General features: G+C 41.4%; 3 protein-coding genes across 3 annotated transcripts; all 3 read left to right on the top strand.

Moving 5' to 3' along the window:
• Positions 1 to 2,469: 2,469 nt before the first annotated feature.
• syt18b (synaptotagmin XVIIIb) lies at positions 2,470 to 4,158 on the top strand. Its single transcript, XM_052060372.1, has 3 exons — positions 2,470 to 2,998; positions 3,072 to 4,037; positions 4,151 to 4,158. Exons 1-3 carry the CDS (start codon positions 2,842 to 2,844, stop codon positions 4,156 to 4,158), a joined length of 1,131 nt encoding a protein of 376 aa, XP_051916332.1. The 5' UTR covers positions 2,470 to 2,841.
• On the top strand, positions 4,130 to 7,098 carry LOC127597249 (synaptotagmin-5-like). The gene is made up of 3 exons (XM_052060152.1): positions 4,130 to 5,013; positions 6,450 to 6,610; positions 6,730 to 7,098. The coding sequence occupies exons 1-3, from the start codon at positions 4,803 to 4,805 to the stop codon at positions 6,874 to 6,876; spliced, it is 519 nt and encodes a 172-aa protein (XP_051916112.1). The 5' UTR covers positions 4,130 to 4,802; the 3' UTR covers positions 6,877 to 7,098.
• Positions 7,099 to 10,167: 3,069 nt separating this feature from the next.
• On the top strand, positions 10,168 to 16,056 carry edc3 (enhancer of mRNA decapping 3 homolog (S. cerevisiae)). Its single transcript, XM_052060169.1, has 6 exons — positions 10,168 to 10,783; positions 11,582 to 11,799; positions 11,875 to 12,219; positions 12,314 to 12,467; positions 13,267 to 13,484; positions 14,405 to 16,056. Exons 1-6 carry the CDS (start codon positions 10,620 to 10,622, stop codon positions 14,737 to 14,739), a joined length of 1,434 nt encoding a protein of 477 aa, XP_051916129.1. The 5' UTR covers positions 10,168 to 10,619; the 3' UTR covers positions 14,740 to 16,056.
• The last annotated feature ends 508 nt before the right edge of the window (positions 16,057 to 16,564 follow it).

The raw sequence follows: 16,564 nt of genomic DNA, 5'->3' as shown, positions 1-16,564 counted from the left end.
ATAGCAGCAAAGTCAAAGTTGTTGGTTGTTTGTTGTTTGTATGTTTATTGAACATAAAACATATACAGTAATAATTTGACAGAAAATAAGGTAGATAAAATAGTAAAAAGAAAGAAATCAGTCTTCATTCAACACAGTTATTATGTTCAAGGGAGTAGGAAGAAGTAAAAAACGTATCTAGTCCTACCCCGTTATGGGTTTATATCTAATAAATCATTTTTATATCAATCAGAAAAGAAAAAAAGTAAGAAGAAATAAGTCTCCATTAAGGCTCATACTTTACCCTTAACCGTGATATTTTTACAACTTTTGGTTTGTATCGGGACTATATACATCCACAACCTGGCACTCTTGTGTCAATTTTCTCTTGTACCGGTATTCATAATGGATATTGCAATACCTTTCTCTATTTATCAACTTAGTTCTGATTTATCATTATATTTAATGTTTAGAATTTATCATTTTAACTCTGATTGATGTAGGTTGTTTGTACTATTTTTTTGAATTCATTTTTGGACTCAGCAAGCGATTTACTCATTTTCAGGTCCATTTCGAGATTATTCCACAGATTAACACCTTTGATAGATACACTTCTTTGCTTGATGTTTGTTCTTGTTTTCAGTTTTTTGAATAAGTTGGTACCTCTTAAATCATAGCTGCTTTCTCGAAAAACTTCTGAATGTTTTGGCAGAGCAGGTTATTGTGTGCTTTGTACATTAATTGGGCGATTTTAAAGTCAACCAGGTCATAAAATTTCATCGTATTTAATTTGATAAATAGTGGATTTGTGGGTTCCGTATATTTTGATCTATTAGTAATTCGAATTGCTTTTTTTTTTGTAGTTTTAGAATAGGGAGTGTGTTTGCTTTGCAGGCATTTCCCCATATTTCCACACAGTAGGTCATATATGGTAATAATAATGAAGTGTATAATGTGTACAAAGATCTCTTATTTAGCACTTCCTTGGTTTTGTAGAGGATGCCTACGGTTTAGGCTATTTTTCTTTTTACGTTATCGATACGTGGCTTCCAAGATAGTTTTGAGTCTTTTACTAATCCGAGAAACTTGGTTTCATACGCTCTTTCTATCTATATAGAATATCTAATATAACATATTATATATATCTATAAAGTCACAAAAAAAGGTTTAGTTCAATATATACACATTCACACAGAATTAAAAGGAAGTGGAAAATTAAATCAAGTTTACACTAACAATTGAACCATTGAAATCCATACAATGGATTTCTGATTCAGCAAATAGAAGGTCCCTGGGGTCAAAGTACAAATTATGTCAATGTTTTCAGTGCCCAGACAATTTTTAACCAACCATTCACAAACCTTTTGTGTAATATACTCCGATGTCACAATAACAGACAAACTGATGCATTTTAAAAGATAACTGGGCCAAGGTAACCGGGTTCAGTTTCAACCGGTATGTGTAACGGAATTTATTTCTTTTTCCAAAGCAAGATCTCTCTCTCTCTCTCTCTCTCTCTCTCTCTCTCTCTCTCTCTCTCTCTCTCTCTCATAACCAACGAGGTTGGGTTCAGAGGTTATTCTGGTGCATTTTCTAGAACAGTTAGGGAAATAAATATTTATTTATTAACTACTATTATGAATGTAATAAGTTTACTTGAGAAAAGCTGTACATTTAAGGTATGCAATTTCTTCATAACTTTGTAAATATTGTATATCATTTTTAAAAATATATTTCTGGGTTTTCTCTTCAAGCATGTATGTTTCAAACTGCTGCTTTACCGGTGAGGTGATCTGTTGTGTATTTTTTTTCAAGACATCATCAGATCAAAAACTGAATCCAGCAAATTAAATGGAATGGTGTCGTGTGATGCTGGTGACCCAACTTTGAAGTCAGTAAGCCAATTTTGAACAGTTCTTCCAAAAAGAAGCTTCAAGCTGTTCACTGCCACGCCCAGTTGAACCTCAACGTCAAACTAAGCATCAAGAAGAGATTTGGACATTTAAAAGAACCACATAACTTTGCCAAAGAAAAGTCATCATAGCTCGAGGCCAACAAACATTGCAAAGCGCCGTAGACTGGCTACCAAAAACACAAACGGTGTAGCAACATATGTAGACATGTGTCTACACAAAGGCAGATTTTCTTTATCCTCTGCAGAAAAAAAAACAACCCTTAATGCAGCCTACAGAAGACTGAATCACAGTGTCTCTGTATTATGTTGCCCCCCATGTGGCCAAGGCATAGCTAAATAATTAATAATCATGCATAAATTGTCTAAAACATTACATTCTATGTAATTACACAGAATGAATTAAACTTGCATCTCAATGCTGCAATAACGAACCGACAGCAAAACAAATGAACTCCGCAGTGAAGATTTCATGGGCAGTGGGGATGAGGTCGCGGGGACGGATTGTGGGATTTATTGTCGGGATGGGTTATTACGCAGTGATGCTGCTGGATCGACAGCTGGTACGGTGTCAGCTAGGAAAGAAGCATACAGACTCTATGAGAGGCATTATGAGGTGGAGGTCACCGCCCATAGACCCCACCCTCTGGTTCGCAATAATACCGGCATACCCACTCTTGATGAGGAACTGACTGGCCTAGTTTGATCAGGAGCAACTATGATAATATTTTGTTTTTGTGTGCTTTTATTCCCAAGGAAGCCTTACATTGTATAGTAGTGGGATATCCTACTTTGTTTTGCTTTATCTTCACTTTTGCACAAACCTGTCACGTTGGCTCAGGCAATCAAGGTGCTTTGACAGGAGCTGTTGGAAGCTGAAGCTGAGGACGTCTACGTGCCTTGCCAAAACGCATTTGCGTCGGTAACTGTGCGGTTGGCTAGCAAGTTTGATGGTGGGCGTCATGCCTTATCACGACGAGGAGTATCCGGGCCAGCCTCTGTGGCAGTCTGTGGTGCTGTTTTGTTGTAAGGGTATGATCGAGATCATCATGGTCGTCCTCTTCTTCTGGCTTCTTCTACAGGTGCTCTTCACGAAACAACTTGAAGGTAAAGCCAAGGAGTTTCCAAACGCATTCGGCCGTCTTTTGTCCCAAAACATTTGTGCTTTGTCTGTCTACAGTTCACCTTCAAGTTCTTCTTCTGGTTGGACTGATCACTTTTTGTCTAAGCTTGCTCGTGGGATGTGTTCTATGCTGGTGGAAAAGTCACATTTGTTGTGATGAAGACAATCAAAGTGTGACATCAATTGAACCTGTGACCATAGAGCGCTGCGTGCCCACATCGGCGGCGCCCTCGTCATCATCCAGGCTTCACTATGAAGAGTTGGACGGAGATACGCTGGACTACCCGTCCGCGTTCACCAGCCCGAGCCCTTTTGAGGGGGAATTTACCTCCTGGTCTTTCTCCAATAAAGCCCAGAAGGAGCAACCCAAAACGTTTTTCTCACTGCGCCGCCTCAGCAATCCCCCTCTTTATAAACACATAGACAATAGCAATACTACGCTGCATTCTTTCCCCAAACTTCTATCCAAGGCTCTGCAGAGACGCTGCACTGTGGCTGGCGACAGTATATACCAGGAGGGCTGTAGGCTCAGCAGAAACTCAGACAGCACTCCTGAGGAACCAATCCCATTGGTGTCATTGGATTACGGCTCTTCTACCAACTGCAAGCTGTCAACACCGACGAGGTCCCATCTCAATTTTACAATGCTCTTTTCCCCAGATAGACGCACCCTGACAATCACGATCCTCAGCCTCACGGGGTCATCTCACAAGTTGGATGATGTGTCGGTGCAGGCCTGCCTTCCACCCCTCCATCCCGATTTCGTGCAAGCGCCGATCCGGAGCGGCCTTAGCCGAGTCCTGGTTTTAAACGTGAACTCTGCAGAGGAGCTCCAAAGGTGCACCCTAAGAATAGCTTTGTACACTCGGGATGCCCAAGGACTGACAGGCACCGCATTGGGGGTGCTCCAGGCTGAATGTGGAGGAAGAAACTGGAATGCAAGCCAAGAGATTCACGTTACTAAAGAGCTCCTTTCAAACAAACGGACGGCAAAAAAGGTTGCAGGCTCCATAGAAGAATTATGTTGGTTCTCACTGGACAAAAACCTTTTGTGTACAAAAGTCTTTTATTCGAGATATTTTGTGTTGTTTTGGCATTTGTCAAATCAACACAAATCGTGTGTACATTTCATGAAGGTGTGTAAGTGACACACTTCCCGTAAGTTGATAAGAGAATCCGCGCAACCAAAAAAAGTGTGCCAACAGTGTACATTGGAGAGAAAATGCCCTAAATAGAACACATGTCTTCTTTTTTACTACTGTATGATGTTTGTATGCGCTTTACCTTTGAGATTCCAGCCTCCTGACTTCTATTTATTTTTTTAGATATGACTCAGGACCCATTGCTCAGCGTTTATTTTTTTTTCATCTTAAGATTGGAGGAAATTTTGGATAAAAATGTGGTTCATACCCCCTTCACTCGTAAGCGCCGGGCAAACTTCATAGCATTCCTCTACCATCAATTGACATTGGCTTCTTTACAGTGTAAGAACAATATCAGTTGTTGGTGCTTTATTTGTCCCACACTGGGGAAATTTGCAGTCTACAGCAGCAAGATTGTGGGTAGAAAGAAGAATTCAATCAATTAAGTGCAATATAAATACAAATATGCATAAGGTCGCAGTGCTATTTACAATTATTTAATTTAATAAGATAAAATAAGTATCTTATTGCTGGTTTGCCAAAAGCCAAGAGACGCCGCAGAAAAGGAACAAAGAAAAGACAAAATATTAGATTGTGGTCACAATAAATTTCTCCTAGGAGAAAAAAAATCAAGTTACAAAAATAAATGTTGGTGTTTTATTTATTTGTTTTAAATCATGGTACATTTCCTTCTCTGCAGAATGCGATCTACCAGAATGTACAGATGTGTAAGGGGCTTGGCGGTCCTCCACAGGTCTTCATTCTGCTGCATTATAACCCTCACATACATCGCATCAAGGTGGCCGTCCTGAGGGCCGACAACCTGGAGAACCTCGATCACACATCAACCGCACCAGGTAGAACCAGTCTGGCCGTTTGAACTTGACACCCCCCGTGTCCCCCTGACATGGTGCATTGGAGACGTTATGTAAACTGCAGCGGTCGGGATAACCTTGCATCGGGGAGAGGGAAAATATTTCCCCTTTGCTTTTAATGTTCAGCGGATTATGAGATGTCTTACAGGACCTGAATGGAGTGGGAGCTCATCTCTTTTTAAATGACATTGTGGTTTAATCCTTTACTAGTCACAATCCTCATGGTAAAGTGTTTCAATCTCTAGTGTACCTCTAATCTTTATTTGCATTAGCTTGTCTAGGCATTATGTTCAGGGCAGTGAGCAGCCATTATCATCTCAATTTCACGTGCAGGATGTCACGTAGTTCCAATTAGAAGACGCTCAGCTTGTAGATCTAGGTCTAATGGATATTTACACAGTGATTCCCTGTGTAGAGTTTACATGTTCTCCTTGGGCCTGCGTTGGTTTTCCCCGGGTACTGCGGGTTCCTCCCACATTGCAAAAACATGCATGGCAGGCTGATTAAACACTCCAAATTGTTCTTGGGTGTGAGTGTGAGTGCGCATGGTTGTTCGTCTCTGTGTGCCCTGTGATTGGCTGGCAACCGGTTCAAAGTGTCCCCCCGTCGACTGCCCGAAAACAGCTGGGATCGACTCCAGCACCCACCTCGACCCTTGTGAGGAGAAGCGCATCGGAAAATGGATGGATGGATGGAGATTTCCACAACAAAACAGAATCGTGTGCATAACTGTAGTATGTATAAAACATAGGTAATATTTTTATTGGATCAACTTAAATAATTTTGTGTTGAAATCACAAAACGGCAAAGTTTGGAACAAATTAACATCACACTGTGAAGTCTTTACTTAGTTATTATTTTAAAGCTTCCAAGGATTGTTGAAATTATTAAAACTGTAATGCCTAACAAGTGGCGGCCCGTTAGTCCAGTGGTTAGCACGTCGGCTTCACAGTGCAGAGGTACCGGGTTCGATTCCAGCTCCGGCCTCCCTGTGTGGAGTTTGCATGTTCTCCCCGGGCCTGCGTGGGTTTTCTCCGGGTGCTCCGGTTTCCTCCCACATTCCAAAAATATGCATGGCAGGCTGATTGAACACTCTGAATTGTCCCTAGGTGTGAGTGTGAGCGTGGATGGTTGTTCGTCTATGTGTGCCCTGCGATTGGCTGGCAACCGATTCAGGGTGTCCCCCGCCTACTGCCTGGAGACAGCTGGGATAGGCTCCCGCGACCCTAGTGAGGATCAAGTGGTACGGAAGATGAATGAATGCCTAACAATTTGAGGACATAAAAAAGGTCAAGCTTTTATTTTGGGGAGATTTTAAAAACAAATGCAGGTCGATGAATGCATAAGCACTAAACATGAGGGAGTAAGTTATTGTGTCATTATCCCCCTCATTGTTGACAATCGGTGTTTGTGTACAGACTACCAGGTGGTGATCAAGCTGCATCACGAGGGACTCACGATCAGCAGCAAAGAAACAAAAGGAGCCTCATTTGCTGTGTGGAACTCCTACTTCCTGTTTGACCTCCCACCAGGAGACATTAGTCAATTACCACTCATGTTGGAGTTTAAGATCATGCAAGTACGATTCATTTTTGACACTCTTACTGAGCTACAATGAACATGAATCTTTTACTATCGGTCCTTTATTTTTGAAATGGCCGCTGAAGGGATTCAATATACTCCTTTCCCTCGTAACAGAGTCATGCACGGTCGCAAAGCCAAGTCCTCGGTCGAGTCCTCATCGGCGCTGAGGCTGCTGATGCTGGGCGTGCTCACTGGTGGGACACGTGCAGCCTGCAAGGGGAGCAGTCACGTTGGCACATGGTTCAACCAGAACCTTCATAGAAACATATCAAACCAGGCACGATGTATCTTTATATGATGTCCATCCAATGTACTAAATGTCAATCGGTCATTTTTGCCATGAAGTGCCCGCGCCTACAGAACAAATCGCCTTATTTTGATATCTCAGCATGTGTGTAGTGCGTGTGAAAATACAACAAATGCATTCACAAACACGTCTTTGCTAATGTGCACGCAGCCACGGAAAAGGAATTAAATACAACAATAACGTCAAACAGAAAAGAGAAATCAATTTTTTGGGTGTCTTTTAATTCATCTCATGTAATAAAACGTGCTACTTTCAACAGTTATGAACCTGAATTATATTTGAATATTCATTATATGTTTCTTTAGCTGTGGGATGGTGTACAAGAGATTAAATTGTAATTTATGGTAAAAAAGACCTCTCTCTCTCAAAGATAATGTGGTTTCACAAGTGTGAATTTTAAAACTGGCTTTGTCTAGAATGAACCAATCGCATTCAAACTCGTGTTAAATGGAAACCAGTACACGCCTTGCACCGTTTAAAATGCCTCTCATCTGAGTGACCCCAAATAAATTTCTAAATGATCGTAAAAGCCTACGAGAACGTATGAACTTTAATCAAGGTTAATCAGAAACACTTAACACGGTGGCACGTGTATGCTGACTCCCAAGTTAGCAAGAATTTGAATGTGATTGGTTGATTTTCAACACAATCACATTGCAGTTATGAGGATGTGCGCACTTGTGCAACCACATTATTTCAGTTGTTTATTTTTTATTTACTCGTGAAAAGAAAAAAATATATATATCTTGAGTTGAACAGCTTGTATATGTTCATTCATTCATCTTCCGAACCACTTGATCCTCACTAGGGCCGCAGGGGGTGCTGGAGCCCATCCCAGCCGTCTCCGGGCAGTAGGCGGGGGACACCCTGAATCGGTTGCCAGCCAATCGCAGGGCACACAGAGACGAACAACCATCCACGCTCACACTCACACCTAGGGACAATTTAGAGTGTTCAATCAGCCTGCCACGCATGTTTTTTTTGGAATGTGGGAGGAAACCGGAGCACCCGGAGAAAACCCACGCAGGCCCGGGGAGAACATGCAAACTCCACACAGAGAGGCCGGAGCTGGAATCGAACCCGGTACCTCTGCACTGTGAAGCCAACGTGCTAACCACTGGACTACCGGTGCATTTCAGCGGGGGTGTATGGAAGTTTTACATCCAGCATATACTATCCGTTCTTTCGAAAGTACAGAGCCCTCACATTGGTTATGCAAGATTATCACAATGAAAAGGCCCATTTGAAGTCTATAGTCTGTACTTTTAAATACAAGGAGTACTGTCGTTATAAATAGTCAAACACATTGAGTTCATTCTCGCCTGTCTTCTTTAGTGGTGCAGACATTTACACGTCCAGCTCGACAAACGTCATCGGGCGTGAGGGACACAGCAGGCCTCCACTTATGCAGGTTATGTTTCTCACGTGTTGTTTTCTATTATTTTGTCATATTTTTGTTAACTTTTCTTTTGATAGCGGCGCGGACACCCGCAGGGGCTCCTCTTGTTTTATGTTGAGAGGGAAGAAATTTCATCTGTGCTGTATGTTACACATACAGTACATTTGACAATGAAGGGCAAAATAAAACAAGCGCAATTAAATAATGATTGAATTAAATATGTTGCAAATAAAATTTGAAAAAAATGGAGTATGGGCCAAGAGAGAGGAAAAGGCGTTCTCACTGCGAGCTTCCTTAAGGCCAGTGTTCCAGCAGTTTCCCTCCAATTTGATTATTTATCCAACAGAGAGACGGTTATTTAATGCGGACACCCCTGCAAAATCAGTGTACGCCTTGTCGATTCATGCAGGAGCTGGGATTAGTGCCCATATGTGTGAGCAGAATGGATGAGCGGTGGCTGTCCCACGTGGTATCATCTGTGTGCTGGGATTGTGACATTAATGATATTAATTTGCATCCGTTACAAATGCGAATACCAAATTGATTAAATATCCTAGTTTGCAGACAGTTTATCTTAATAATCCCAGGATGGAGTCATACGAGGCACAGGATTTATAATACCGGTATGTTAATATTTTTGTCTTTGAGTTGAATCGGTGGACTGTAACATGGGTAAAAAAATTACTTGTTGACATTACATCCATTCAGTGAAAAAGGGAGGGTTCTTAATACCTTTAAAACCTTGTTATGGAGGTTTATCCCAACAGGTGGGTCGTCTTTGGACTCCATATTTTTGTCATCTTCCTTGTAAACTTACATCAAGGCTGAGCCCTGATGCAGGCTCCTCCTGTCAACTGCAATATGAAAGGAAACATAAACAAGAGTGGCAATTAGCAATAAAGTTGCAAAATGATGGGAAACAGTCCACCATAGTTGTGGAGCTATAGCGTGACATTGTCTTTTCCAGATTTTTGGGGCGTGGCTAAAACGACGCCGCTTAACGCACTCTGTGGTCCAACATGAATCCCTCCTCGCCCACTATAGACCAATGTCAATGCCTTTGCTTGCATCTTTGAGTACCTGGAGCAATTGGGACGTGCACTTCCTTACTAGCAATGCAAAAAAAAATAATCTTCTGTTGGGATTGTCCCTGAGCATGGGCGCTTTAGAGCACTTGGTTGCTCTAAATTCTAAATTCTATACTAAAATCTAAACTCATTGCCAGCGATGAGTGGAGGTGTGTCACATAGAGAAAAATGGAAGAGCAAGGAGGGGGGATTTTTTTCTCTTAAAAGTCTGGCTTGGCAGCCAGCATGTAGATTCGCACTGGTGTTGCCACCTTAGAGAGCCTCGTTCTCTGTCTTGAGTGTGTGCATGTCACCAATAGAAGGCCGAGAGTTGGTGTCGTGGATTTTCTCAAAGGGATAAATATTTCAGCCATGACCATTGGCTTAAACCACATGTATTTTCAAACATAGTTATTTATAAGCATAAAAAGATGTTGGCTAAAGTTACATGTATTTTCTAAGACTAGTAGACTGGTTCGACTGTGGTTTCAGCACATTCAGTGGACAAGCCCACAGCATTTGAGAGTGGAGAGAAAAGCTTTATTTCCTTTTATCTAACTAATATATAGTTATATAAAAAATAACGGTTCCGGCTTTCTGTGTGGCGTTTGCATGTTCTCCCTGTGCCTGCGTGGGTTTTCTCTGGTACTCCGGTTTTCTTCCACATTCCAAAAACATGCATGGCATGAAATTCTGTCGGTGAGGAGTATGGTTCACACTTCATACCAACAGATGGCGGTAATGAACCGAAACGTTTATTGCTAACCGCCATCAAACACTACAAGAAGAAGACGAAGCCGGAAGCAATCGCCCAAATGCAAGTAGCAGCTTAAGCCAACCGTTCAACAAGCGCGCACTACCAACAATTTTCAAACACATTTCATTCACATGAAATACTCAACTTTGGTGTTCATTCGTGTAATTGCTTGACAAAGAACGCGTTCAGGCACAATTAAAAGAAAGTTTGTTACTTGACCGTACGGTTTAATCAAGCTAGACACTCGCCGCCGCGCTAAAGAGAAAGATAGTAGCTCGTGCTAACTTTAGCTCTTAGCATCTTAGCTGTAATCGAAACACTCCAATTGTAGTTCTCCCATTGACGTGTTGGACTTTAAGTACGTGTTTCAATTGAATCTCGTGTATTGGATTACATTATCGTACTGCGCTGATTCATTTCTTTGCTGTTCTTTTGTGCCGTATTTAAAAGGGTTATACGTAAGTTTTGATCGGCATGGCTGCGGATTGGCTGGGTAGTTTTGTGTCAATCAATTGCGGACCAACATTGGGAGTCTATCAAGGAGAGGTGTCATCAGTGGACCAGTCCTGTCAAACCATCTCGCTCAGACAACCTTTTCACAATGGAGTCAAGTGCCCAGTTCCAGAGGTCACATTCAGGTAAAGCTAGCCATGACTAAAAAGACTGGGCATGATCTAGGAATGCGTGTACAATTTTCAACTAGACCAGAATTAAGATAAGATATCCTTTATTTGTCCCACACTGGGGAAATTTACAACAATTAGCAGACTATTTACTAAATTAAAAAATCCGGTGAAATCATTTTCCTGTGATAGATATCAAATTTATGCCTCTTTAAAAACTGGTGAAATTACCTTTATTTTTGGCCATCAATAAGGATCAAGATATTATTTTGACCGTTTGTTAATTGCAAGCATCCAACCTTCCAATTTACAAAAGGCTGTTATTGATAGACATTTTTATATGCATTTGAGCTGAAAGTGGTCAAACACTTCATCTGTTGTTAATATATATTGTGTGGAATGAATATAGCACAGTTAAAAGACATTTGTAGAAATAGTAATTCAGGAAATTAGTGTTGTTAGGGATAGAAAATATAAGTTACAATGACGGGTCAGAATAATAATTTAAACTCGGAAAAAAATTGTCCTGAGTCTTCTAATGTGTGATTGCTTTTTTGAGAAATTTAGAAGTCATAATTACAACTAGGATATATGTTCTCTGTCCATTATCAGTGGTTTATAGTGGTAAGATGAAAAATGGGAACACAGTGGAACACACAAAATGACGGGTTAGGGTTAGGGTAACCCTAACCCTAACCCTAACCCTGTGCAACTCAAGAATGTGGCTTATTCAGTGACCTTTCCCACCAACCATTCAGTGGCGGACACACACATACGGATATAATCTCCAAATTTCTTACCTTTCTGTTACAGTGCCATTGACATAAAGGACCTCAAGATATTAGAAATCAGAAATGGCAATAATCAGAACAGCTCTTCAGTGTCCACTAATGCAAGCAGCGCCCCGGTTGCAGTACCGAAAGGTGATCCTCGGACCGCAGAGCTCGTCAACTCTCTCCAGCACTGCTCCAAAAGCTATGGAGACCGCCATCTAGATGTCCCCAAGGGCTTCAGGCGAAGACACAACTCCTGTAAATTCTGACTTTCCTCGAAAATGACTTTGTTTGTTGATGCGTTGTACGATCTATATATGCTCACTGTTGCAGGGTCATCAAGCAGTCGAGGTGCAAACCAAGCCACCCCCAAAAAGAATGGGGTGAAAAACGGTAGCAGCCAGATGAAGCAAAGGGACGACGAGTGCTTCGGGGACGGCATGGACGACGGCCTGGACACAGACTTTGATTTTGAGGGAAACTTGGCCCTTTTCGACAAAGCAGCCGTTTTTTCAGAGATTGACACGTCAGAGCGTCGCAATGGGGCGAGGTCAGGTGGAACACCTCAGGAGCACACTCCCTCGCGCTACCGCCATGACGAGAACATTATTGAAGGCAAACCTATCGTGTACAGACAGATAACAGTACCACAACCTGGGGCCAAAGAATACTGCACTGGTATGTTTTTCACAATGCCACAAAATGGAAGCAGATGGAAAATGTGTTGATTTTTTTTTTTTACATTTTAATTCTTGCTTTTATATCCATATAGACTCTGGACTGGTTGTACCCAGCATTGCGTATGAACTGCACAAGCGTCTGCTGTCAGTCGCAGAGCGCTACGGCCTCACCTTGGAGCGGCGGCTTGAGATGACCGGTGTGTGCGCGAGTCAGATGGCACTCACGCTGCTCGGTGGGCCAAACAGGTAAACAGAATGCAAAGCTAATTTTTTTCTGGCATGAATTGCCCCCTATATAAGAACTGCAGTGCCTTTGTTCACATCAGCCGTTATTCAGCATAATTCAACATCCTTAGGATATTCCGCTGGCAGGGCCATTTTAGAGCGCCCCATTGTTGGGAGTGGATGACCACCCGTCATTGTGAGAAATGCGGAAGAACAAGAAGGGGAAAATGATTGGAGACAATATTTTTGAAAAAGCCTGACTTGACAGCAACATGTGGACTGAGCCTTTGCGGTTTGTCTGCTGCTTTAGTGTGCCTCATTGTTGGCTTTGAGTAAGAGCAAGCAAAGAATAAAAAATTTGAAAGAAGACCTTGACAGCCATCAGGATTGCTTGGCTGCTCTAGATTGTCTCATGGTGGGGGCGGGGGAAAGAGTAAATGTGTGAAACAAATATATCCTGATTTGATGTTTTTGATTGTTTAATTTTTTTAGCGGTTACAGCAAATAAAAATCCCACATTTGCCAATTTTAGAAATTAGGATATCAAATTACATAAACCATGGAAATGACTTCCAAAAATTTGGAAGGAATACATTTTCTGTAGTGTTTTCAAATGCGTTTAATTTTATGAGTTTTGATTTTAATTGAACCTCTGAAATTAATGAATGGCACTACAAGACTCAATTATATGGAGTTGTATTAAGCTCACATTGTTTTTGTTACAGATTTTGATGGATACCTTACTGGTTTGGTTTGGTAGAATAAATTCCATGCAGAAAAATAGGGGGTATAATCTTGGTTTGAATTTCTGTTCTTCCAGGTTCACGCCAAAGAATCTCCACCAGCGTCCAACAGTGGCGCTACTGTGTGGTCCGCATGTGCAGGGGGCACAGGGCATCAGCTGCGGTCGTCACCTGGCCAATCACGAAGTTGAGGTCATCCTGTTCCTTCCGAACTTTGTCAAGATGCTCGACTCAGTCACCAGTGAGCGCACTCTCTTCAGTAAGACCGGCGGCAAGCTAGTGTCAAATATCAAAGGTGAGCCTCATAATTTTTTGTGTCTCTGCTTCAGTAGTGCCAGCTGTGGTTTGAACTTTATTGTAAGACATTTTCACGATCAAATCTTTTTAGAATCCACTGTGGGTTGTGTCAGAAAGGGCTTCTGGTGTTAAAATTGTGCCAAACATGTCATTGCTATGGCGACCCTAACTATGGAGACGCTCACTGAATTATTTAATTGCTTGACTGCCGTATGAACCAGAGTTACAATCGTTTGGGGTTTTTCATTTGTTATTATTTTTTAAACTTTTTTTTAATCACTTTCTTTTAAAACAAACTTAGAGCTTTTTTCTTTTTTTAATAAAATGCTTGGTTTTAGTCGAGTTTCTATTAGTTTTAATTTAAAAAAATACTTTGTCGAGTGCAGGGTAAAACAAAAAAAAGTCACTGTTATGGAATGAAGTAAGCTGCAATTCTGAAACTACTGTTTGACCGTGCTTCTTCTGTACAGACTTAAAATACGAAATAAAAACATTTATAATGGATCCTCAAAGCTCATGTATGATACAATACAATACATGCTGATTTATATAGCGCTTTCACATTATGGCAAGAAAGTACATTTGCGCTTAGCACTGGAGTGTGAAACTTGAGCTTGTTTGCATAGTCTGTTGCTTTAAATATTCTGGCTGCAAAGAATTGTGGGTACTGGGTTATATACTTTTGTCAGATTGGCCAGGAGTAACTTTTGCTGGAGGTGGCATAAAAGTTGCTTCCAGGCACCTTTTCCTAAGCATTTGTAAAATTTGAACAATCCTGACCTCCAGGTACTTGTGGGTCATTTCACCCGGATACGATAAGAAAGAAAATTTCCTTGGCAAAAAATAAAATCTGCAATGTTTTGTTGTTGACTTATGCGACTCAGTCCACCATCACCGTCTTGTTGTCCAATCGCACAGACCTGCCAGATACCCCCGTGGATCTAATCATCAACAGCCTTGACTGCCATGAGAACACATTCCTGATGGATCAGCCTTGGTACCGAGCAGCTGCAGAATGGGCCAACCAGAACCGGGCACCGGTGCTCAGCTTGGATCCTCCCATGAGTGGACAGTTACAGGCAGTGGAGGCCAAATGGTCCCTCTCTCTTTGCCTCCCCCTTCCCTTGGCGGAGGGGGCTGGCAGGGTGTACTTGTGCGACATTGGCGTGCCCCGCCAGGTGTTCCAGGAAGTGGGCATCAAATACCTCTCTCCGTTTGGATGCAAATTTGTCATCCCGCTGCACTCGGCTTAATGGGACGGACCACTTCTGGAAGCTTTCACCATTGTGAGAGCTTTGTATTTCCTGAGCTTCAAGTGTTGTGCAGTTTACTCATAGTTGCTGACGTTTCAACACGTGAATGTGACCTTTCAGTTGTTCCGGAGCACCATTGTTTAAGTTGATTCGCTGTTCAATTGGAGATTATTACGCGAAAATATTAACAGCATTAGAGGCTGCAGTAATTCTGTTCGATACAACTGTTTCTATGTCATATTGGGAAGAAGCTTATTTAAAAGTGAGTATCGATACATTGTAGTTATATATTTTGTTGGACAATCTTGGACTTGAACATTGTCATATAAATGCCATCCAAAGCCATCGAATAATTGAACAATATTTCTTACATCTTAGTCACAGACATTAGTTTGATGAAACTGGCAGCTACTGACTTCAAAGGATGTTAATCTTGATGTGATATTTTTTTTTTGTGCTTAGGTGGACTGTGATGCAATGGGCTTCAGTTCTATGACACCGCATACCATGTGTTTTCTTGTATCATCCGAAGACCGGTTACATGTTTAATTTGCCAATTTCAATAGTTTTTTTCCCCCATAGTTGATCGGCCACTCTTTTTGGACCATTGTTTGCATAACATAACTTAAAGCTTACAAAAAGTACTTTGTAAAAGTTAAACGACAAGAAAGCCGAGACAGTGCTGTACGACAATGAAAGTATGATTTAACCCACATAGAAGACAGTCGATTGAGACTCGGAACGGGTGATTTTGAAGTTGGCGCTCGAGCATCCTGCTGTGAAATAGAATTCAGGTTTGTGTTCATGCTGGAGGCCTTTTCAGAGACAGGGAAATGGGCTTATTCTATTATGGAATGGGACCGGGTTCATTTGTGTCTAAACTGTTAAAACACGTGCGCATTTACACTTTTGCATAAATGTATAATTTTGACTTCATTTTAATAATACTTGAGTGTAGTAATACAGGAACATTAAGAAGCATCAGCATTGTCATTTTTGTTTTCAACATTCCAGAGGCCCAATGTGTAACATGTGGCAAGACTAGCATGATGCATCAGCCAGCATTAATGATTGTGAATGACCCCCCCACCCCCCACCCCCCTACCCCCTTTACTGGAGCTGGGATTCTCACATTTATTCCGTTGTTCTTGCCTCATTTTTTTTCTTTGTTGAAGCTGTTCACAAATGTTTGTACTTGTTTTTCACTTGGCCTTTGACTGTGGTTTTTTGTTCAAGAAGAGATTGCATTTCGACTCAAGCAAAGTGTTTCATGTCTGCAGACTGAAAGAATTAAACGTGTTGGCCTGTTTTGTGTAACTTTTTGTTTGACTTAAATGATAGACTGACAATTAAGCGCCTATACACGTAATGTTTGACCTTCTGCATGGCTGTAATTGGTTATGCAAACATTCATATGCTTATTCTCCATATGTGAATGTCCCTGTAACAGTACTCCATCTTCTTCACACATTCAGAAACATACATGTTAGTTTTAGTGAGGACTTTAAATTGTCCATAGGTTTGAAAGTTTTGTTTTTTTCTGCTGTGCAACACTGACCAGCAACCAGTACCCTCTTAAACTCTGGGGAGATTCAGCCTCCAATTCCCTTATGAGCCTGAGGAAACACATAGCTACGTCAATATTTATGAATATTTGGCATTAAATTAGGTATTTTACAGGTGCGAGCTGCGCACTTGATTCTTGGACCTTTAACAGGGACTCACCACCTCTTATATTAATGCCATCATCAAGTTGTAATCATAGAAAGCAACACCAAAAAATTTAATATAGCAATGCAACTGCCATGTACGTCCTCTTGGACAG

The sequence above is a fragment of the Hippocampus zosterae genome, chromosome 3, assembly GCF_025434085.1.
Source record: "Hippocampus zosterae strain Florida chromosome 3, ASM2543408v3, whole genome shotgun sequence".
Classification (NCBI taxonomy): Eukaryota; Metazoa; Chordata; class Actinopteri; order Syngnathiformes; family Syngnathidae; genus Hippocampus; species Hippocampus zosterae.
This window is presented reverse-complemented; position numbering and strand designations above follow the sequence as displayed.